Source organism: Ornithodoros turicata, chromosome 10 (assembly GCF_037126465.1).
Source record: "Ornithodoros turicata isolate Travis chromosome 10, ASM3712646v1, whole genome shotgun sequence".
Lineage (NCBI taxonomy): Eukaryota > Metazoa > Arthropoda > Arachnida > Ixodida > Argasidae > Ornithodoros > Ornithodoros turicata.
Genome location: NC_088210.1, coordinates 28,853,753 through 28,875,670, shown reverse-complemented (window position 1 = coordinate 28,875,670; position 21,918 = coordinate 28,853,753). Strand labels below are relative to the sequence as shown.

General features: G+C 43.7%; 2 protein-coding genes across 5 annotated transcripts in view; both read left to right on the top strand.

Annotated features, from left to right (window-relative positions):
- The window catches only part of LOC135369793 (transducin-like enhancer protein 4), a 57,101-nt gene extending 49,128 nt beyond the window's left edge, over positions 1 to 7,973 (top strand). For 2 of the 3 annotated variants that reach the window (XM_064603313.1, XM_064603312.1), the window contains exons 16-22: positions 1,092 to 1,341; positions 2,110 to 2,211; positions 2,822 to 2,967; positions 3,092 to 3,203; positions 4,271 to 4,353; positions 4,456 to 4,636; positions 6,283 to 7,973. In XM_064603313.1, coding sequence (XP_064459383.1) covers positions 1,092 to 1,341; positions 2,110 to 2,211; positions 2,822 to 2,967; positions 3,092 to 3,203; positions 4,271 to 4,353; positions 4,456 to 4,636; positions 6,283 to 6,390 — 982 coding nt within the window. In that variant the 3' untranslated portion in view covers positions 6,391 to 7,973. Of the gene's footprint in view, positions 1 to 1,091; positions 1,342 to 2,109; positions 2,212 to 2,821; positions 2,968 to 3,091; positions 3,213 to 4,270; positions 4,354 to 4,455; positions 4,637 to 6,282 lie in introns of all 3 variants that reach the window. The other variant, XM_064603311.1, reaches the window with a different exon arrangement.
- Positions 7,974 to 10,730: 2,757 nt separating this feature from the next.
- On the top strand, positions 10,731 to 21,888 carry LOC135369790 (E3 ubiquitin-protein ligase RNF115-like). 2 transcript variants are annotated; one of them, XM_064603307.1, is made up of 11 exons: positions 10,731 to 10,868; positions 11,484 to 11,554; positions 12,936 to 12,978; positions 13,067 to 13,305; positions 16,172 to 16,212; positions 16,874 to 16,901; positions 17,660 to 17,732; positions 17,993 to 18,086; positions 18,892 to 19,007; positions 19,639 to 19,851; positions 21,073 to 21,888. In XM_064603307.1, exons 1-11 carry the CDS (start codon positions 10,776 to 10,778, stop codon positions 21,190 to 21,192), a joined length of 1,131 nt encoding a protein of 376 aa, XP_064459377.1. In that variant the 5' UTR covers positions 10,731 to 10,775; the 3' UTR covers positions 21,193 to 21,888. The 2 variants fall into 2 exon arrangements, with proteins under 2 accessions (XP_064459377.1, XP_064459378.1); XM_064603308.1 differs by having other exon boundaries at positions 10,761 to 10,839.
- Positions 21,889 to 21,918: the final 30 nt, after the last annotated feature.

Here is a 21,918-nt window from a genome sequence, read left to right as displayed (position 1 = left end):
TACATAGATCTGTAAAAACGTCATAAATGCATGTGGAAGGCCCACAGCGAGATCTGTATTATACCAATATTCTAAAAATAAAATAGTTCATTTTTATGTGTACAACACCTGAGTCGCTTGCATTTCTTTCTATGTCCCTACATGTAATTTTTGCCTTTTAGGGGGGGAGGATAGATAACTACACACACTTGCACACACACACACATGGGACACAAACACACATTTCCTAATACACCTAACACATAGGTGCCATGTGCACACACAGACTCTCGTGCTAGTACACGCTAATTCTTCATATTTTCATAGCGTTCAAAATTGTAAGCATATCGAATAAAAGGGTGCTAGATACACAGGTAGTTAAGTCATGTTTGCCTGTGCCTTAACCAATAGGATGGATGACTAAATTAGTCACCTGTGGTGTTAATAACAGACCAGCACTTGTTCAGCCACTTGTACGTCCACCATCATGAATATGCACAACTGATTTTTGAAATTGGAACTCGCAACAAAAGGAATACATTTAACTGGCACAAAAGTAACAGTGCAAAGCACTCCTGAAGCAAACATGGTAGTCTCAGGGATATTTTCAATCTATATGCACATGCACATATAATAGTCCCATTTGCCTGTGAGAACCAACGTTGAATCTGTGACATATGAGGACTTGGAGAATGCTTACAGCCTACATTCGTTGCTATAAGTTTTGATAATTGATATTTTAGAGTTCCCTATATATAATATGCATTTTATAAGCTGCTTGTGAATGTAAGTACAAGCTACTTAGAGCACCCTGTGCATGTCTCAGTTCAGGCTAAATAAAGTCTAAAGAACAAAGCTTAAGTATGTATTATATATAAGGACAAAACCTAACAATCTGTATAGAATTTTAAGATAATCTAGGTTCCAGCTGCTGCACAGCTGCATGTGTGTCATTTGAGCCGTTTGAAAGATGTGGGAGTTTAACAGCATTTTGCTAACTAAGTTAACTGTGAGTTTTACACACACAAGAGGCATGAACAACAACACAACACAACAACAACACATGCACATGATGCTTTAAGGGCAGGAACCAAAGAATGGGGCTATTGCAGGGCATATTCCTTTCACGTGAGTGCTGAGGGTCAGATGCAGCCCGTACCCTTCCCGCCTGATGCACTCCTGGGCAGCGGGATTCCGAGGCACGCAAGGCAAATAAACACCCTGGCCCACGGCGAAGTTGTCTGTGCCGTAACCATTTCCAATCCCACAAAATATGTGTACACTGGTGGAAAAGGCTGCGTCAAGGTGTGGGATATTAGTCAACCTGGCTCCAAGACTCCAGTCTCCCAGCTCGACTGCCTTGTAAGTACTACCATTTGGCATTTCTCATGTCACGCTGGAATTCTTTTTTGCCTTTCAAAGGGGAGCATTTGTACTCACTGAAGCATTACACATCTGAGGGTTGAAGATAGTTGCAAAACATATAAAGTGTTCGTTACTCATACTAAAAGCATTAAAAAGAAAATGACACAAAGATGGTCAAGACACACTTCACTTCGCTGTGTTTGCATCTATTTTTTTTTTACTGCATTTAGCGTAAGTGTGCGACGTCAACAACACCAAAGGGCTGTCTTTGTATTTACAATATCCTGTTTGTAGTAGAGGGGCTGATACTGCCAATACAGTCAAACTCCTTTACAACGAAACTCAGGGGACAGCGAAAAAAATTTGCAGTAAAGGTATTTTCGTTAAAAAGGATGTCCATTATTGGACCTATAGGGCTCCAACGGGACTGTAAAAAAATTCGCCGTAGTGGCATTTTCGTTAAAAAGGTGTTTGCTATAAAGGAGCTTTTGACTGTATAATTTTGTGGGAAATCATGGGTCTACATGTTGGGGTTGCGAGTACGGCCAAGTCGGTTCGATAGCTTTTACCGCTGTGGCACATAGCTGTAGTTTAAGTGGCTCAAGTGTGCTCTACTGACACTGCTCTCCATTTTGAGTCTTACAACGTTTGCAGAGTACTGAAGCCAGTTTTACGGGTTATACTAGGGACTTTCTCGGATCTGTATAAATTAAAGAGGAATGTAACGTTGTGTACACTGCGGTGATTTGACTCACTTTCTTTCAGCAAAGAGACAACTACATCAGGTCTTGTAAACTACTGCCTGACGGAAGAACGCTTATCGTTGGAGGAGAGGCTTCTACGATCTGCATCTGGGATCTGGGCGCTGTAAGTTGGGCTGTTGCCAAGTTTCATTCGAGAGCTGTACCAGTAAGGCGAATCCCGCATGCACCACCCTGCTTGGAGGCAGCTTTAGCGGGGCCACATTGTTCCGGGTGTCATAGTACACCGGTACAGCTCTTTTTGTAGCTTTAATTTCTCTCACTGTTGCAATGCACATATTATAGTGAGAAAAAGAAGCATGCATGTTCAGTTAATCCACAATGCACCACTCTAAAGCAATGTTCCCCAGCTCTAGTAATTTCATACAAACTGAGCTGGCCAAGGGTAGAATACTATTTGTGAGTTTTTTTAGGTCTTTTGTGTCAGAATCTTGTATTAATATTACATTTCATTTTCATTCTCCACTTGAGAAAAACTGAAGAAAATTCAACGTGAATTTTGATAGCAACATTTTGCTGTTTTTCCAACGAACTCTCTAGCCAAAGTGATACAAGATTCTAAAAATAGGCATTGCAAAGTTGTCTAAGCTTATTGTGCTTTCACTTCCACTGTTCCACATGCGAGGAAACATTAGGCTTTGTGCACACTGCAATTGTGTGTGTGTGTCAGTTTTATCTCAATTTATGCAATTTGCTGAACTTTCTCTCCTCAACAGCCCACGCCTCGCATCAAAGCGGAGTTAACTTCAAGTGCCCCAGCTTGCTATGCCCTGGCTATCAGCCCCGACTCCAAAGTGTGCTTCAGTTGTTGCAGTGACGGCAACATTGCAGTGTGGGACCTGCACAACCAGACGCTCGTGAGGTGAGGCAGCCATTGTCCCTGTACTGTCCCAATTAACGAATATATATGGTACTCATACATCTTGTACGTACTCTTGGTTCATATGTTTTGAGAGTGAAAATACAATGTTGTGTTCCCCACGCAGGCAATTCCAGGGCCACACAGATGGCGCCAGTTGCATAGACATCTCGAGTGATGGGACCAAATTGTGGACGGGGGGTCTGGACAACACAGTTCGGTCCTGGGATCTGAGAGAGGTGAGTATGGTGCGTTTCATTTTGAATACTTTCTCTCCTGCATAATTAACACTAGTGGAAAGGTTGCCCGATATGTTGTAGTGAACTTTGAGCCGTGTGCCATGGCACTGCATTTCACTGCTTCCAGCTAATTCCTAGTGGAAAATTAATAGTTTCGGATAACCCTTTATTCTCCGCAGTCAATGTAATTTGCATTTTGCCCTTACAAATTCAATGAGCCAGGTGCTCCAGTTTCTGCTAATATCGTGCAACGCAACAAAGAAACCGAAAGATGATTTCATACATAAAAATACTAATGAAGAGGAATGTTAAAAAACAAAAAAGGCAAATACAAAACAGCAGAATATGAAATTTCGCATTTCAGAAGGACTACCATGTGGTCCTGAAAGAAGGCCCACCGCAAAGGATTGTCAGTCTCCCACATGTGCCTTGAACTTCTTTATTTTGCAACGAATGAGTTTCACTAAGTTGAACTAACCCATTGAGTGCAATCTATTGCAGCACTATTTTAGTGCACCTATAGCATACGCTCTAGCAACATTTACACTGCTTGACGTCGAGCCCACATTCATTCGCACATGATTTCATCACACCCCTCTTGTTCTCAACTCTATAATCCATACATTCCTCAATGTCAATGTTTAGTTCACCAAAGTAAAAGTTTGATTCCACATCGGTGTCAGAGAAGCACAGATAATTCCCCAGACAATCATGGCAAAGCCTGCTTCCTGCATTCTGACACAGATAATCTCCATGGCACAACCAAATAAAATATACGTCACAAAATGTTTTCTTAGACGTCCCCCTTAGCAAACTCACAAATTATTAAGAACGTGAAATTCATCACTTTTACAGCACATAAATTTTGTGTGGTCACGCTGCCCACAGTGCATAGTACAGAAGATCAGAGAACGCTATAACAGCACTTAGGGTTCCTCAAATTGATGCGAAAACCGCGAAGCATTTCCTTAGTAAAGTACGCTTACTCACTTCCTGTGCGCACACGTTGTGCAAGTGCGCAACAATTTCCTGAACAGCAAAACTAACAACATCCTTATGCTTTCTAGGGTCGCCAGCTGCAGCAGCACGACTTCACGTCACAGATATTCTCGTTAGGATATTGCCCCACTGGAGAATGGCTGGCGGTCGGGTAAGATTGACTCCTTCAGTATTTCGCACGTCCTATCGCTCGTTCAATCTCTAATCACAGAAAATATGTGCAAACGTATGCCCAATCGAGTGCTTCTTACAGGATGGAAAGCAGCAACGTGGAGGTTCTACACTGTAGCAAGCCGGACAAGTACCAGCTCCATCTACACGAGAGCTGTGTCCTCTCACTCAAATTTGCCTCTTGCGGCAAATGGTTTGTTAGTACGGGCAAGGACAACCTGCTCAATGCATGGAGGACTCCCTATGGTGCAAGCATCTTCCAGGTTAGGAGCCCCCTCTTATCTATTTATCATTCAAAAACTCAAAGGACCGTGACGGTCATTACATGGGTAATACAAAAGTAAAACGCAATACAGTATGTGCTAACACATTGTTAACAACACTGAATAAATACTACAAATACTTATGATTCTTAGGCCGCGTTCCCACGGGACAACCTTTCCCAGGAACTCGAAGCAACGTCTTATGAGTGATTTCGAGACCGCGTTCGCACAAAATCTTAGTCCGTTTATTGCACCAAAAGATCATCATTATCTTTAAAAAAAAAAAGAAAAAAAAAAAAAAGGCTATTGATATGTTTGTGTGTTACAAAAAAAAAAAAAGTTATTTCTCAGCTGCACCTGCAGGTATACCGTGGTATACCGGTTCTAATGGTCTGACCGAAGAGTCAATCTAGTATGTTTTTTTTTCTCTAAATTATAATTGTCGAATGGTATCTTTGACTGGTCCCCTCCGATCACTTCACGCTCGGCTGGTGGAACTGGGGCTGTCCGATTACATTTGGCTGATTCTTTTTGGACGTGTGCCTCCTGCGACTCTGCGTGGTTGCAAGACCTGGCAGTGTTCCAGTTGTGTGACTGTCTTGGCATTTCTTCCGAGACACTTTATGACATCGGCATGGCTCGTTTGGCATGAATCACCTCCGTGTTGTTCTGCTCGGGCAGAACACCGGAAGTTGCGCTCAGTTACGTATCTGTCGTTTCGTTGCTGTAAAGGCGGGCCAGCTGCTCTGGCTGGTTCTATGAGACTCCTCCCGCATGGATATCAAGCAAGAGCCAAGCTCGCATTCTCTCCGGCTTAGAGGATCTGTGTGACCAGCCGAGGATACCATTAGTTTACTGTTTTGTACTCCAAATGCAGTGTCAGGCACAACATGGATTGATGCAAAAATTGTGGGTTGTGCAACCTCGTTTGCCCTTGAAATTGGGGATCCCGTTTTCATTCGCCTCCCCCGGCAGAATCTGATTGGATTAGGCATGGAGTTAATGCCCCTGCCGCACGAGCAGGAAAAATGACATTTAGTTCTTAATGTTTTCAGTGTTGATGTCATTTGTGTGGTGCCACACGGAGATATTTAATGACATTTGTCTTAAGAGAGCCACTCTCTTGAGAGAGTGGCTGGTTTGTCCCTTCAGATGACGCACGTCACTGAGGAGGCGTGTTAGCTTAGCTCAATTGGTAGAGCCCTGGACCAGTAATCCAGAAGATGTGGTTTCGAGTCCTACAGCTGGCTAACCTTTTCAGTGACTTTCATCTTTCGTCGTTAATTTCTTAGGCAATTTGAGGCTTTGTATGTATTTGTCTTCTATATTGTTCCAGCCTCAGAACATCAGTTCTTTTATGTTTGACTGACATGTTGATGAACATAATAGATTGCAAGCACAGGCCCCAACTCCTTCTGAAGCATGCAGTTATGCTTGCAAAAGGGGGACGGACGTCCATATTGTTGATCTTCATACACTCGTCTTTGGTTACTGAGACAAAGGTTGTTCGAGTATGAGAGATTCCAGACCTGTGCCAATATGGGCAGGATATTCCAAAGCTTACGCAATTCATTGTCGGGATATCCGGTGCATTTGAGGGTTCATACGAAACTGCATTGCTGATGGCATAACGTGTTTCCTTGCAGTCCAAAGAATCGTCATCTGTGCTGAGCTGCGATATCTCATCAGATGACAAGTACATAGTCACGGGTTCAGGGGACAAGAAGGCTACTGTCTATGAAGTCATCTACTGAGTGGACTGTGTGTTGGACACTTTACTTCTGTGTGCGTAGCCCTCCTCCCCCTTATCATCTCTAGCTTTATCCTCTGCTTCGTCTATAGTTCTTAATGTGCCCACTGTAAAAAAGGACTGTCATTTTGTTACACAGATTATTTTTCTCTGCTCCGTCTACGTTCACCACAGCATTCTTCAAACTGCCTAACGTTTAAATCGTGAAGTCACATTCTTAGGTCATCCAGACAACTTCCATTTTGGGCATACTTTAGGTGACTCAAATGGTAGTACGTGTGACACCATTCGTAGAATGTGTTTGACTTTGGAAGCGATTTGCTCCGACGTTTTACGATGCTGCTTGTGTCTCCGGAGAGTCGTCAGCTGACTCAGATTTTGTGTTAAGTAGGGCTGAGTGCACGTTAATTTAAGATGCCTTTAATTTGGAACCCATTTTTTACAACGGCATTCATAAATGTGGCGCGAGCATAAATTTTTATAAATTTGGTTCCCGAATGTTATGCAATAAATGCAACTCTGTAGGACCCTCGGGCAGAATGTGAATGAGGGTAAACTCTCAAGCCATTTTGACATATTTAAGTGCGCATAATGTATTGAAAGGCTGGCCTAAATGATCGATTCTATATTGAAGCCATTGAGGAAGAAATGCAACGTTTATGTTGTACAAATTGTCAGTCCCGTATGACGAGATATTAAAGCTTAAAAAAAAATGTGGTTACTTTATATGCAACCCTTATGTAAGCCCGACCATACGAATGTATTGGATGCAAAAGTTAGCAAAGCCAAAATACCTATGAACTCTCTATATTTACTATAGTAGGTAGAGCTTTAGTTTGAATGACATCTCTGTCCTGTAAACACCTTGGGTTAACATTTCTGTCATGAATGTACCACAAAGAATGTCGGGCTGCACTTTCATGAGAATAGCACTCTTTTCATAGCAGCACCGCGTCTTACTGCGCTCCTCGCCGGGCTTTCGGACTACGGAAGGAGCACGGAAAGGCGCTCGCCTACAAAAATTCGGCACTCTGTAAGATATACTAGTATGCTGCGCAGAGAAGCATTCTGATGAGAGTAGGAGCCCACAAAGCAAGATAAGTTTAATACGGTGCCATCATCCACGTTACTGTTGTCATGTGATGTTACCACTATTTATGAAAATGAACGCTTTGTTTGTTTAGGGCTGTGTAGAGTGAAGGGGGAGGACAGGTTAGTGTGGAAGGTCCACTGTGGTGCACGGGGCTAAGTGCACCATTGCAATTTGTATATTGTTCGAGAGAAAGAAGTGTTACGGATGTAGCATGAGCCAACACAGGGGCAGTTCCTCAGGTGTGTTTAGAAATCATCACTCATCGTGTTCAGTTTACACATTCTCCAGTTCCTGTTGTCTAGATGAGCGGATCGATGCATCGCTGTACATAATCTTTTTTTGTGTTATATCAGAGTGTGAAGCAGAGACCGCCTCGTGATTACATTCTCGATGGCTGTCCTGGCTGGAGGGACATGAAAAAAAAAAGAAAAAAAAAGAAGAATTTTGATGTAAAAAGATGGCAACCTAATTTCATAAAATGTGTTTGCACAAGCCATTTTGTCGTGAGATTACTTTGCATGTGGAGGTATCGAAGGGGGGCATGAAAATTATCCTGTTGATGCAGCGGGTTTGTTTAGCGGCATTACTGTCCCGAATTCGAGATTTCCGAGAATGCCTACATCACCCGTGATTGCATTGGAAGAAGTGGTGGGCAGCATAGAGATGTTGCTTCCACGACACTGCTGTGCTGTTTTGTCACTTGTCCTCATCCTCAAAAACATCCTCATGCACAATGACAAAGCCATAGGAAATTTGTGGTTCAGTTGGTCAGTGCTGTCTATGTCAGACCACTTACAGTCAGACTTTTTGTGATAGAACTATAGCCCTGTGGCTTTTTCAACCTCTTTCTTTATCTCTTCCTTTCCACCACACCAACACCTGTTAAGCCTTTGGTGAGATGTCTGGCCGTGTACAGCCTCATAGTGCAACAGCCAGCGGTGACTGTCACGCTCTGCACTTAGTCGAATACAGCTTGAATGCACCCAATGCTGATGACCTGTTGTCTCAAGAGCATGACTACGTTCAATGTTAGGAAACAAGTTAAATCTCGTTAATACAACACTCATTGATTTGACATCCTCGCTTTATGACCATTTTGTTCAGGAATGGTTCCTGGAATCGTCACATTAACGACGTTAATGTGACAATTCGATTATGCGAGAATGACCAATATCTTTTTTGCACAGATAAATGTGTACTGTGCCGTCGATGTTATGAACCCCACGAGGCTGAGCAAGTAATCGTCCTGACCTACAAGTGCCTTGTTGTTTTAGCTTCTTTTAACCCTTCTTTCAAGGTCACACATGATGTTCTTTGTGGCACCGGTAAATGTAGTACCTAAAAGAGCCTTGCCCTTGATCATACCGACCTGCTGTAATCGCCATGCCTGGAACGAGACGCAAGCTGACAGAGGCGACCGCCGGAACCAAGAAGCGAATATGCCTCCGATTTTTGGAGAGACCCTCTACCCGTCAAGAGCTCGATCAGCGGGAAGACGAGGGGGAAGTTCTGTTCCAGACAGGAACATCTACTGTGCGCATAGTGCTTAAAGATTCAGAGAAGTGGCTAGGGGGTTCCTGTTGACGAATTGGGCACTGAGGACACTAGCAGGGCCCCTGCTAACAGAGTTCAATGACATGAGGGCTAGAACAGCCATTGTCAGCGACCTTATACTCTCAAAGAATAGTGAAGACCAAGAGAAGGCACCTCAATAAGTTATTCGGCATTCAAGACTGGCTTTGTCAAAGGCTCATAACAGCTCTGGAGTCCCTTCAGCAACAGGAAGACATGCATATTGTGTTTGCCGTGTGTTCGTCTCCTGCATCCTTGTCTCTGTTTGCACCCGCTTCTCTCCCACAGTGTCTTATTTTCATGGTTAAATGTAACAAGAATATGTTATAAAATTCTCCCTCAGCTCCCATGACTATAAGCAGACACATTTATCAGATGTCTTCCGCAAGTAAACTGCAATGTTCTTCAACAGTGCCTCCTGTTTTGCAGTAGATAGCACAGCCTTGTGTTACCCATATTATCAAACAGTTCAATTTATTACCAATACTGTGGGAACGGTCGTGGTCATATTAACGAGGTTCGACTGGATATGTGGAAGCCTGCTAAGACTCGAAAAGTTGTCTAGTATCAATTCGCTACATATATTTCTAAATCACTGGCTCAACGCTCAACAACGTAAGTGACGCCGAGGAATACATAAGGGCATATGCGGGAAACTTGGGTAAGTAACAAATATTGCCGTACCTGAGGATTTGTTGAACACACTTTGTGCTTTCAATTTTCCAGTGGAGAATATGTGTGATAGCCAGCCTTTACCTGGTGCCACCTTCTTTAGCACCTGTTTTAGCTCCACTGCAAAGAAAACACACAGCGTAAGATTAGACATGTTCAGCAATGGTCACCACATTTTTTTATAATAAATGTATGGCAATACATTATTTCCTTTTTACTAACGTTTTTAAATATAAAACAGCTCGAAATGCAGGCAGATACATGAGTGTTACCGTCCGCCAACTGCATGGATAGCAAACCTTCGCCCGTCCCAGAGATGAAAATCCCGCGCAAATTCCTGCATGAAATACATTGAAAGAATGGCGTTTACGGTCGGGACCATTCAGATTCAACTGGAACCATTCTGGGACCAGTACAGATTTTTGCCTGGGTACGTGTAAGCAACGGTATTTTGTCTACTTTTGTGAGAATCAATAAGATTCTAATTGATGTGCGGGTAGCTTCCTCTGATATCCTCAGAAATGGAGAAGAATACAAACATTTGCCGCCAAAAACGCGGCCTAACGTACGCGAAGCCGGTCGCCGTGCGAAGTGTTAACCGAAAGTGGCGGCTGTCTATTTGAGAACCTATTGAGAAGAGCGCAAGCGGGTACTTCCTAAGTTTCCCTCCCGCAGAGGCTTTCATTGGTCTCAGATAACGTGACACTGAAGAGTTATGTACAGTTATTCAAGCGTAACTTGCACTTACCTTCACGAACGACGCAAACATATAACCTATGAATGGCGCGTGGCGGGTAAAGCAAATGCGGCAAATGCAGACGACAGATCTTTTTGTTTTTGAAGTGCCCTAAAGGAACACCATTACAATGAAAATTGATGTCTAGCCAAAATTTTGGAGTTGCATTTGTATTAACTATAGTTTCATACAAAATACCGTTAAATTATTTGGTTCCTTCCCGATTTCCACTGTAGAGGGCTAGTGGCATTGATAGTACCGCCCTCTCTCAGTAACGTCGAGAACTTGCGGGATAAAGTTTGTGGAAGATCCATCCATGGAAAGAAGGATGGCAGAGGCAGCAGTAGAAACACCTGCTGTGCGTTTCTTCTGCCATAAATGTAACCAAGAGATTAGTCCTGTTCTACCAGTAAGGATGTTTGAGTTTTTAAGACGTTCCAGACCCCCCCTGTCTTCAAGCCCGCAGAGAACTTCACGTTGATGTTTAAAAGCCTAAGCCTAATGATTCAATGCAAGCTATTGGACCCTTATCTATCTAAAGCACACGATAAATGGATAGTGATGTGTCTGTAACACGGAAGCGTTCACACAGCACTTTATACATGGATGATCATCGCGGATTTTGCACATGCTAAATATGAGCAAAGCGCTACGTTTTAGACTACGACCTTACCGGCTTATATACACCTGCGCACCGAGTTATGGGCAGAAAATTGCACTCGTACAAACTGTCTAGTTAAGCAATATATTTCGAGGGTTCTCCTAGAGTGAACAATTTCGCTTTGGCACGCTTCGTTTCTTTTGCATCAGATTGATGCAATGTTCTCAAGGTGTTTCTCATCCGGGTGGTATTTTGGCTTTCGCGTACCGCTAGGAAAGGAAGTAACCAAAAACAGTGTGTGCTTGCAATAAGTGTGTCGCTTAAGAAAGCAGAGATGGCATGTATATAGTATAGAAACCGTATTTATGCGGTAGTACGCGTCCCACATACAGAGGCAGCCACTTCACAATTCTATATTTCCAGGAATACACATGTCCGAGGTGTCAATCAGGATTCATCGAAGAATTAGCTCATGGTCCAAATGAACCTGCATTGTAAGTTCATCTGCATCATCTACCCTTTAATTGCATAAAACAGAGAGTCCCTTGTTGGACGTGATTCTCAAGTGCATATTACATTGCCATATCTTTTCCATGTTTTGAAGCAATAGCTCTGTAGGGCCAGCCACCGTGTAGATATGTCCATGAACTTGTGGAACTGTGGCACTGTCGTGTACCAACACCGCATACCAATAAAATTTTAATATCATTTTAAGCAGAATTTCACAGTCAACGATGGCCCTATAAAGTTACCGCATTTAAATGTGTTGGGCATAGCGTCGTAAGATACTGCCAATTTTTTTTTTATTCACAAACACATTTGAGGAAGCTGTGTCATCTGTATATATCTACTTCCACACTTTTTAATGAATTTGGATGCTATCAAATCACTTCAAACACTACGTTTTTTGTTTTTTTTTGCTGCTGCGTACACACAGACATATACCAGGGTCATTGTGTAGACCCAAAGTCCTTTTCTCCTTTTTGCACGCATCGTGTACAGAACTCGTGTAAATTGCTTAGACATCTGTACTGCTCAGCTACCTTCATGCCAATAGTGATAATACAAGTACAGTGACACCTTGGTGAGTGTGTTTTGGCGGAAGCACGGGAAAAGCTGCACCATGTGGAATATGGAAAATCGTATGTGGTGGAAGAGCTGTACAAACTATGTAACGACCTACACACGCACACAAATATCTAGCCTCGAGCCCTGGTGCAAACACTGGTCCTGCACAATGTTGTTTGCACTGTGGAATGGTTGTATCATCATCAATGCCCTTGTGCGCACTTTGCACCACGACTTATTAGATTATAACGACCACGTCATAATCGGCAACCCCTATGAGGAGCCCGTCCTCACGATCCGCCAGGGGCGCTACTCAGCGGCCCGCGACATCTACATCATGATTGAACGATGGAAATTTGAATTTTGAACGGGCAGAAGCGGACGTACGACTACCGTAGCAGACGACAGTAACAGCTCCTATGAAAACTTGTAGAATGACGACGATAATCGATTTTAGAAAGAAGCATCTCCCGTGGGACATCCACCGCTTGTACAAAAAAATACCAAGGTAAGGTGAAGTACAAAGTATTGCAGAAGTTGAGGAAGCAATAACCGGGCCGATGAGTGGCGCGACCACTAGCTTCCAAATGCGGCGCTGGGAAGGGGTCCGTATGACATCGTCGTTACAATCTACAGGTTTTCCCTGTGATTTTAATCCAAGTGCCAGCTAAATTAATCCATGCCCCGTAAAGTTTGCATGGCACGTGGATTAATTTCGATGGCGCTCGGATTAAAATCACTGGGAAAACCTGTAGTAGGTCATGCTTTGCACCTACCTCTTTTGAGTGAATATTTTTTCCGTTGTAGAGATTCGGATGAAGATACGGATCCAGCAGCCCAGTTCTCCGAGGTATTTATTTATTCATACGCAACCAGTGCATGTGTGTGACAAGGCTTGTGTAAACTACTCGAGGTTAATGTACTCACGCCTATTGCAGATCTGGAACAACACTATGATGGACTTCCTCCGAAGGCTAGAACGTAGTGCGGGGGAAGACTCGCTAGTTGGATTGAGAGCCGGGGCTCCGGAGAGCGCGTCGACCAGCGGTCATCAAGCGACGTGGAGCACGCTAGCGGAACCCCTGCACACGCGCCATCGAATAGGCCGCGGCCGAGCAAGGCCTCGCGAATCACGTGCTCCACACGTAGACCGACATGCTAGGCAACCCATAGAGGGGTAAGTACACATGTTTTTGTTAAGATATTTGGAGTGGTAGAAGCCTCCCTAGCATCTGTTTGTGGACTTTGCAGGCAGCACAGCTATCAGAAGGTTGGTTTGTCCTGTTAAGTTGGGAACACTAAAGTATGACTCACTTCAATACTTGCAGAAACAACATAGGTTGCACAGTTTGTTGAGCTGCCCTTATTTTTGGAGTTGGAACTTTAAGTCTAAATGTATATGCAAGCGTAGTGGAGGTAGCACAGGACACATGAGAGTGCACATTGGGAGTTTTTTTTTTTCCTCCCCTCTGGGAGCACTACCTGTTCCAGATTACAAATCAAGTAGCAGAGCAAGCGTTTGGGCTGGTTGGTCCATATTGAATTAAAAACAATTAAAAACCCCGAGTGCTAGGTAGGACAAGGACCGGCACTGATGAAATTGTCCCACCTCTTTTGCAAGTTGAGAGAAAGTTGTCTGGCGAGTACTTGAAACTGTGCCGATGACTTGTGTCCTACCGTCAGTGCCGGTCCTTGTCCTTTTATCCTCTGTCGTTGTCCTACCCAGCACTGGGGGTTTTTAATTGTTTTTAATTCAATTACAAACCAAGTTTACTAATAAGGCATTTGAGAACTATGAGCTTATATGACCAATATCGGTCTAAATGGACTGCGTGCACTATTTTTGGAAACACGACATCACGTAACACAATGAACATGAGCATGACGTGACAGTATTTTAGTCTTGTTACCGAAGCAGCGCATGTAAGTTGCAAAGTGTCGGCAGTTACCGTCGCATGTTGGTTGTCCCTAGAGGCACTACATCAGCTTCGCTTCAGAGTAGCGACACTGAGTTCCACAGACAAGCAGGAGAAGCCATTTTGTTTCCGCTCCACACCAGCACCATCCCAAGCTAACATAATGCTCGCGGTAATAATGCGGCATATAAGGCAGCCTAGGGAACAGCATGTGATTGTTGTGCGACGTAACCTATGCACTGTCTACGAGAGTGTCCTGAGAAGGTCAAGGTGAGCTCAAGGCATCTAGCTCGGTGAGTTGCTCACAATGAGAGCAACATTTTGGAGCACGCTCGATAGATGGCATCGTGAGAGCCGTTAGGTCACGCTGGCGTGGTGCAGAAACAAAATGGCCTCATCATGACTCTGCTGCTCGCTCCTGGATCTTAGTGTCGCCTCTCTGAAGCGATTGTTATTTGGTGACTCAAGTTGTTTCACGTGGCTTGACCAGCGCTGATTTCCAAGGAAAAATATAATATTGCCATTAATGTGAACATGCACTACATGTAATATTTCTTCCTGAAGCCACATAGCATCAGGCAGCTCAGAACTCCGGTGCTGGACCGTAAAGTAGGGTGTGTTGGAGCGGGTGTAGAGTGGGGTACGGCTTTACATACATGAAAAATTCAAATGGGACTGTCCCACCAAAACTTCTTTCTGTACTTAGGAAAATTAATGCTACATATCCGTCTGTGTTTGCACCCGGAAGAATGAGACGTATTTGTTGAATGAAATGGACGCGATGTGTGACAAGCTTGTCATGTTTTTCCCTAGCCACCACACATAGAACTGCAGTAAATGTTGTACACAGAAGCAGAATGCAAGCAAGCAGCTGTAGATGCCAGTGAGGTAGCACTTTCTTGAGTTTAAGAGAAAAGAAAGACCCAGTATAGAACATGAAGTACACAGCACAACTGTAAAACCAGTTAATGTATTCTTTTATTGGTTTGGAATGTACCACATATTGCAGTGCATGGGACAAAACTAAAAACTGCAGATGTATTTTTTATCGAGTTTGAATGACCCACATATCGCACAAAAGTAAGCTTGAAGCTCAGGTTCCAAATGTGGCACTGGAGGGCGAGTTAGGACTCTGACCGCCCTCTGCACCAATCTTTGCTTAAGACGTCGCTCCCGCAAGACCGGCTTAGCGCTTGAGTTTCCCAAAACATGTTCAACGGAGGGAGCCCTCAACTGTGCGTTGCGTCCAACCTCACACTCACTTAAGCTCCTCACTTTACAAAACGAAGTTCATGCTAGGGATTTCTAGGGATGTTTGTTCGTCTGCGTTGAGGGTCGCATGCTAATGGCCTTTTAAGGTCACATGACCGCTTCACGCCTCGCTTAGCAGATGACGTCTGTTATGTTTTATCATACAGTGATAGTATCTCAGTGTTTTTTTCTTCTTTAGTGCACCCGTGAGAAATTGTTAAGTGTGCTGCTAGTGCAACAAGCACATTCACTTTAGGTTGCAGTTCACCGGTACAGCTTGCTGAACTTGCTTACAGACGTGTCATGTCGCAAGCACTTTTGAGGTCGACAGGAAAAACCTTTGAAAACACGTGCCGACTGGACGCCTAATCCCTAAATCAGCTTCACGTTAATCCCACGAATGGAAACTGGCCTGGAATCGCGAAATTAAATACACACACATAACTTTGCGAGCGACTGGATGAGCGATTCCTGAAAATTAATGCATTGCGAATAAGAATAAGTTTGCAGTTGGTCCTTCCAAACTGATAAAAAATACATTTATGGGACTTTTGTGTGTGGTGACTCACTCAAGGAATACGCCTCAATTTTCTGTTGCAAACGGACACAGGCAGGTGCAGTGTTAATCTTTCTAAAGGCAGTTCCATTAGAATTTTTTACGAGACACTCTGCCTTCTGCTTTTTTTGCAGCTTCTGCAAAAAATATTACATGGGGTGCATGATGTTGATATCAGCGGCAACGTTATGCTCTTTTTTTTCTCGGAAATCGGTGTCTTGCGAGCCGTGCAACCAGGGCACTTGAGGTGGAATTACCCTTGTCTTTTCTTTGTGTCTTGTTCACTGATAGTTTTTTTACGAGTCTCTTTCTTGTTTCAGCATTATTCACCAAATATTTGCCAACCTCACTGGCGGTGGAGGTGAGTGACTGCCATTCTTTATCTGGTAGAGCAGTATTTCCCAAACTGGGGGTCGCGACAGATTCAGCGGGGGGTCACGAACCAGCTCGAGAACTTGAGAAAAAAAAGAAAAGGAGAGAGAGACAGCAAATGATGTCCTTAGACCACATTCTGCCCACTATTCTGCATCACAAAAAAGTTTGTGGTAGTGCACCCCAATGTCTGTTACAAAGTCCACTTTAGTGAATAGGAACAGTCACTCCTGCTGACATGTTTTTTTTTTCTTTTCTTTTCGCAATGATTTTTAGCACAGCTGATTCACTCAGACTGTATTAACTCTCAAATTAAATTTCAGCATCAATTTTGTGCATTACTATTCATGCACTGAAATTGTGAAATTGAAAGCTTGTGGCATGGCAAAAAACCATTGGGAATGGAGGGGGTTGCGAAGCGGTATCTTATATTTTTGATGGGTGGAAGTGTAGCAGAGTTTGGGAACTACTGTGGTAGAGAGATGTACTCATTTTTGTAAGCTACTATGTAAAGTGAAACTGAAGCAAATGTTACCTTTTGGTAAATAATCCCACCCTTAATAATTTGAGTACGACAAGAGTCTGAAGTCTGCAGCACGTTGAACAGAGAAACAACTAAAATTTTACTTGAACTTTGTTGTCTCTTCCAGGTTTTATAGCTGGTCAAGGCCTTCCTGTGTAAGTGGTATTATTAATACTCTGCATAAGCTTGCTTCTATGCAGGGTGGCAAACCGAAAAATTTACAGGTTTTGGTTCAGGTATTGAGATTCCGGAGCACAGCAATGACGGTTCAAACCAGTTTATTTTAGTTCATAACGGTTCAGCGCACCACAGAGAAAGTTGTGTTAAAGTTCTCTGGTAATATGCTGGGGTGTGCGAAACGGGACACAAATGTTTTGACATCAAATCCCCTTTGTGCCCCTGGAGGCAAAAAGTAGATGCCGACCCTGGCAAGCACCTTTTACCTTTTTTTCTCTCTGGCTGGTGAGAATATTCAACAAAAACCAAATCGAAGACACACAAAAACTCCTCAACAAGAAGTGAAATCAAGACATGGTGTTTGAGGAATAGACGATTTTAAAAAGATGTGCGTGCCAAGCAGCGTGGGAATTTTGAGGGACACCACTGTGTCGTCTGCTTCGGTTATGGTTTAACCCACTCTGTCGTCTGCTTCGGTTATGGTTTAACCCACTCTGTCGTCTGCTTCGGTTATGGTCTAACCCACTCTGTCGTCTGCTTCGGTTATGGTTTAACCCGGCCGACACTGCTGCTGCGCACACCAGGAATGATGATGATGATGTTCTACCTCCCCCTCTGACCGTCTTGTAATGCCGTAAAGACACTCTCAATTCCCATGAGCCCTTGCGTGCACCAGGTGGCGCTTGCTGTTCTAAAAGGTCTATTGGTGGTCATTGAGTGACATAACTTCCTGCAGGTTTGTGAATCTGCATGGAAATCCAGGTGATTATGCTTGGGGAAGAGGGGGCCTGGATGCAGTCATCACACAGGTGAATACCCTTGAATATACAGCTGTGAAACCAACCATATTAGTTAGGGTACATTTTCTGTGTGCTTTTAATTTGAGGCAAGTGTGCTGGGTACTATGAGTATCATTGGTGGTTTTCACCAAATTTGTGCTAGATATTTGAGACAGTGTACATTCAGTGGATGAAGTATATATTCCTGCAAGGAAAAATTTGAGGAAGTTGCATTGGTTAGGGTGGATTAAGGGACCAATTCTGTTTGCTTGATGCGTGTATCATTGCAGTTACTGAACCAACTAGACGGTACGGGTCCTCCACCGCTTCCTCGGGAGAAAATAGCTGAAATTCCTACAGTGCACATTGAGCAAGACCAAGTGGGTGAGCATCGACAGAAATGTGCTGGGATAATTAGTACAGTTGCTTTGAAATTTGTACTTTATGTATTATGCCTTGCATGCAGTACCTGCTCATAACGTAATTATGCAATACCTGGTTACATAAAATATTGTAGGAAATTTAAAATGTGTGGTGTGGGATTTTACTTGATTTTTACTTTCATTTACAACATATATAACATAATGACGCTTGAAAAGTTTTTCAATAAAACTGAAGCCAGATGGCTATAAGTGTGCAGATTTTGAGGTAGGCTAGACCCCATCTTGTATTTTTTTTTGTGACACGATTTGTGAAATTCAATGATTGCTAAATTATGCATGTAGCAAGGGTAATGAATTGGGCTGGTTAGTACGTATTAAACGCGTTAAAATACTCCAGTCTGAGTAAAACCATTTAAAACGAGAAGGACGAGAAAGAGGGCGCAACACAAGCACTGAACTTCAAACGAGTGAAAGATTTCTTTATTGGGCCTGTTCCTATACGTATGGCTTGTTGCTGACATATTGCTGCTTCAGCGTTCCTTCGGTAGATTTCCTAGATTGTATAAAGAAATTTCTTCACCTGCGCTTGTCATTGTTTCGCAGGAGCTCATTTTATTTGTTGCAGAACATGCAACAGCCAAAAACAAAAAGAATATGGGGTGAAAGCTTTATGCTCTTTTAAGGTTTCATTTACAAAACTGGTCATACAAGATTAATCCTTGTAGTAAAAGCTTACACAAATTTATCGCCATTGGCCTGTCCTCGGAGTTCTTTTTGTGTCTGATGTTGTTGTCATGTCTCTCCAGACAAACTGCTGCAGTGTACAGTATGCATGGAAGACTTCAGGCCACAGGAACCAGTCAAGAAGTTGTCCTGTCAACATCATTTTCACCCTGACTGCATCATACCATGGCTGGAGCTTGTACGTACAGCCATGTCTCTTGCATATGGTTGATATGCAGGGTGTTTCAGTTAAATCCCCAGGCTAGATAATTCGCAAATGGCTGCTCCAATCGAAGAGCTTTCTTCACTTAAAATGGGTACTACCCCTTTTTGGGACCTTCAGTTCGGGCTGGTCACGGCGAAGCACAAGAGGACATAATTCATTGGTGGATAAGGGAGTGGAAGGGTGTGCTTTTGTGCTTCACCATGACAAAAATATGTAAACTGCAACCAACTAATTACTGCAACAAACGACCGGCTTCAGTGGCAGATTTTTCTCTAAAAGGTGTCCACTCAAGGTACCGAAACAGGTAATACACATTTTAAAGCCGACGGCGACTTGCTTCAGAAGTTCTGTTTTTCACGAAACTCATTTCAATTTTTATTTAAATAATGAGCGCCCCCCACTCATTCACACAGTGCACAGCTTGTAGGTGGTATCTTGTAGATACTTGTAAAAAGAAAGTTCTTCGACTGGTGCACCTGTTCGCGAATTGTTTAACCCGGGGATTTAACCGAAGCACCCTGTAGATGATATTCTCTGAAGCCGCAGCCATGCGTACAACTTGGAATTGCTCTGCGAAGCCTCACCTCACCATGTTTCTGCGCAGCATGGCACATGTCCTATCTGTCGGAAACTGCTCAACGATGAAGCATCTGATGCTACCATGGGAACGCCATCAGCTGCTGGCAGCGCAAGTGTTAATCCTGTCCCTACTGCTCCTGAGCTCGAGAGCAGTTCGTTGGGCTCGCTCTCAACATTTCTGCAGGCACAAAGTGATAGCTTACATCCTTCGAGGACAAATGCAGGGCGAACATTTCTGGTATGTACTTTTCTTTTTTTTTTTTTTCTGTCTTTGTCTACTCATACATGGACAAGAGGGTAGATTGAATCCCAGGTGTGCCGAACGGTGATTAGACATCTGCGACGCAGATTTGGAAACTCCATGACGATAAGAATGAGAGGTTTAGTGTTGGCAACTATGCCAAGCATCCTGCGCTGTTAGTGGAGATGCTGAGGTGCTACACGAAACAGCTGGGCCAATTTAAAATGGTTGACGTTATTATAGTAACTGAAACGTCGCAGTAAGCACTGGCCTCTTTGCAGCAGTTCTAATTGAATGAAACTGAGGCAGTTTGTTTTATCGTTTCGTGTACTCTTAGCCTCAGTGAGGCAGGTGTGAGAGAATAATCTCCTTACCTATATACTGAAAGATGAATGCCTCAGCTAGGTGATGTTACATGCAAAACACATCTCAGTGTGGTGATACATCTCGCCTCTGGCTAGGTCGTTGGGTCATCATCGCAGATTGTTGGGAAAATACCTGTCGGCCCCAAATGCCAACTGAGAATGGAAGAGTAAATATTTTTTTGCCCCTGGCTGTCTGGTAAAAAATCAGAGAGAAAAATGACCCTGCCATCCAGAGTTGGTATTGCAGTTTCTGCTGGCACAATAAACACTTGTGTTTTCACCTTTCCTTTTGCTTTTTCGGGGGCGATCGCCCCTCCCCCAAAATGTCAGTTTATACATTGGATTTTCTTCTCTCCCCTCTCCCACTATGCGCTCGAGAAAACACCCCCAAATCGAGGTTCTGGATGCACCCCTGACCCAAGAAGGCTAAGTTTACAGATGCAGACACCATCTGGGAGTACCGGCGTGTAATCTCTGCTGCGTGATAATGCACGCGAGTCAACATAGTTAAACAGTTTCACTGATTTCAACATAACTGCATGAACGACCTGATGGTAATTTTTCCGCCCGAATTTGCATGAATTTTTGACATCAAGTGATTGACCTGAATTTTACCCCCCGAATTTGGAAAAAAAATAAAACCCGAAAACTTCAGGCTCTAATAATAATGTTCATTTGAAGGTTCTTTTTCATTGTCTTGTTCTGTCTGTTCAGCACTTAACGCACTGTGGCTCTAAGAGCAGCTACGACAAATGTACATCTGACTTGGAGAAAACATCTCTTCGCTGGCTTTACATGTCACGACATTTTTGCCATTCTGTCTCCGTGAGGCCATGCACATTTATCTCCGTAGGGTTCCCAGTCCCGTGCCAGGCACAACTCAGTGGCCGGAACCTCGTCCTCGCCTGCGCCCCGGCCGCAGAACCCACCCGCGAATGATTCTGTGTACGACTTCAGCGAGGACTGTGACTGACAATACGTATTCGTTTGCAACGCCAAAAAAAAAAGGATGGCCGGAGCCGGTGCGTGTGCGGCTCCCGTACTCCACACACTTATCCCCCCGTCCCTTTTTTCCTCCCCCTCCTTCCAGTGTTGCTCGCGGGGGCACGACAGAAACACATCATCCCACCACAGGAAAAAATTGCAAAGGGAGGAGAGAGCAAGAAAGGGACCGGAGCCCAATTCGAGGCTGCAAGTTCTGCGTTTCCTCATTTGACGTTTCACCCGCTTTTTCGAGAAATTCCGAGAGAGAAAAAAAAAAGGGAGAGGACAGTATCTGGTCGTAGAGGGTGACGGAACAACGTGACGAAGGACAGAGTGGTGCGCGAAAAAAAAAAGAAAAGAAAAAAAAAGGGTCGACGTGTGCAAGACACGAACAGTGCGGGTCATGTGTTGCCACAAAGCATAAACTCTTCACCCTCTCTTTGTGAGGACAGGGTGCTGTGCTCGAGCAGGAGGAGTATACCGTATCTTCTGCGGGGAGGTGTGTACGATACCCGTATGTTCTGCAGGAGGAGTACGCCGTATGAATGGTTGTTTTTTGTTCCTCGGTGTTAAACAAAAAAATGCTGTAGGAGGAAACGAAATTGCAGACTGCTGTTGAGGTTTTTGTTGGAGCTTCACTACCGTTTCATTTGTGCAAGAGTGAGAATAAAAGGAACAAGCTTACCGTGTTTTACTTGTGTGAGGGACGTGGCTG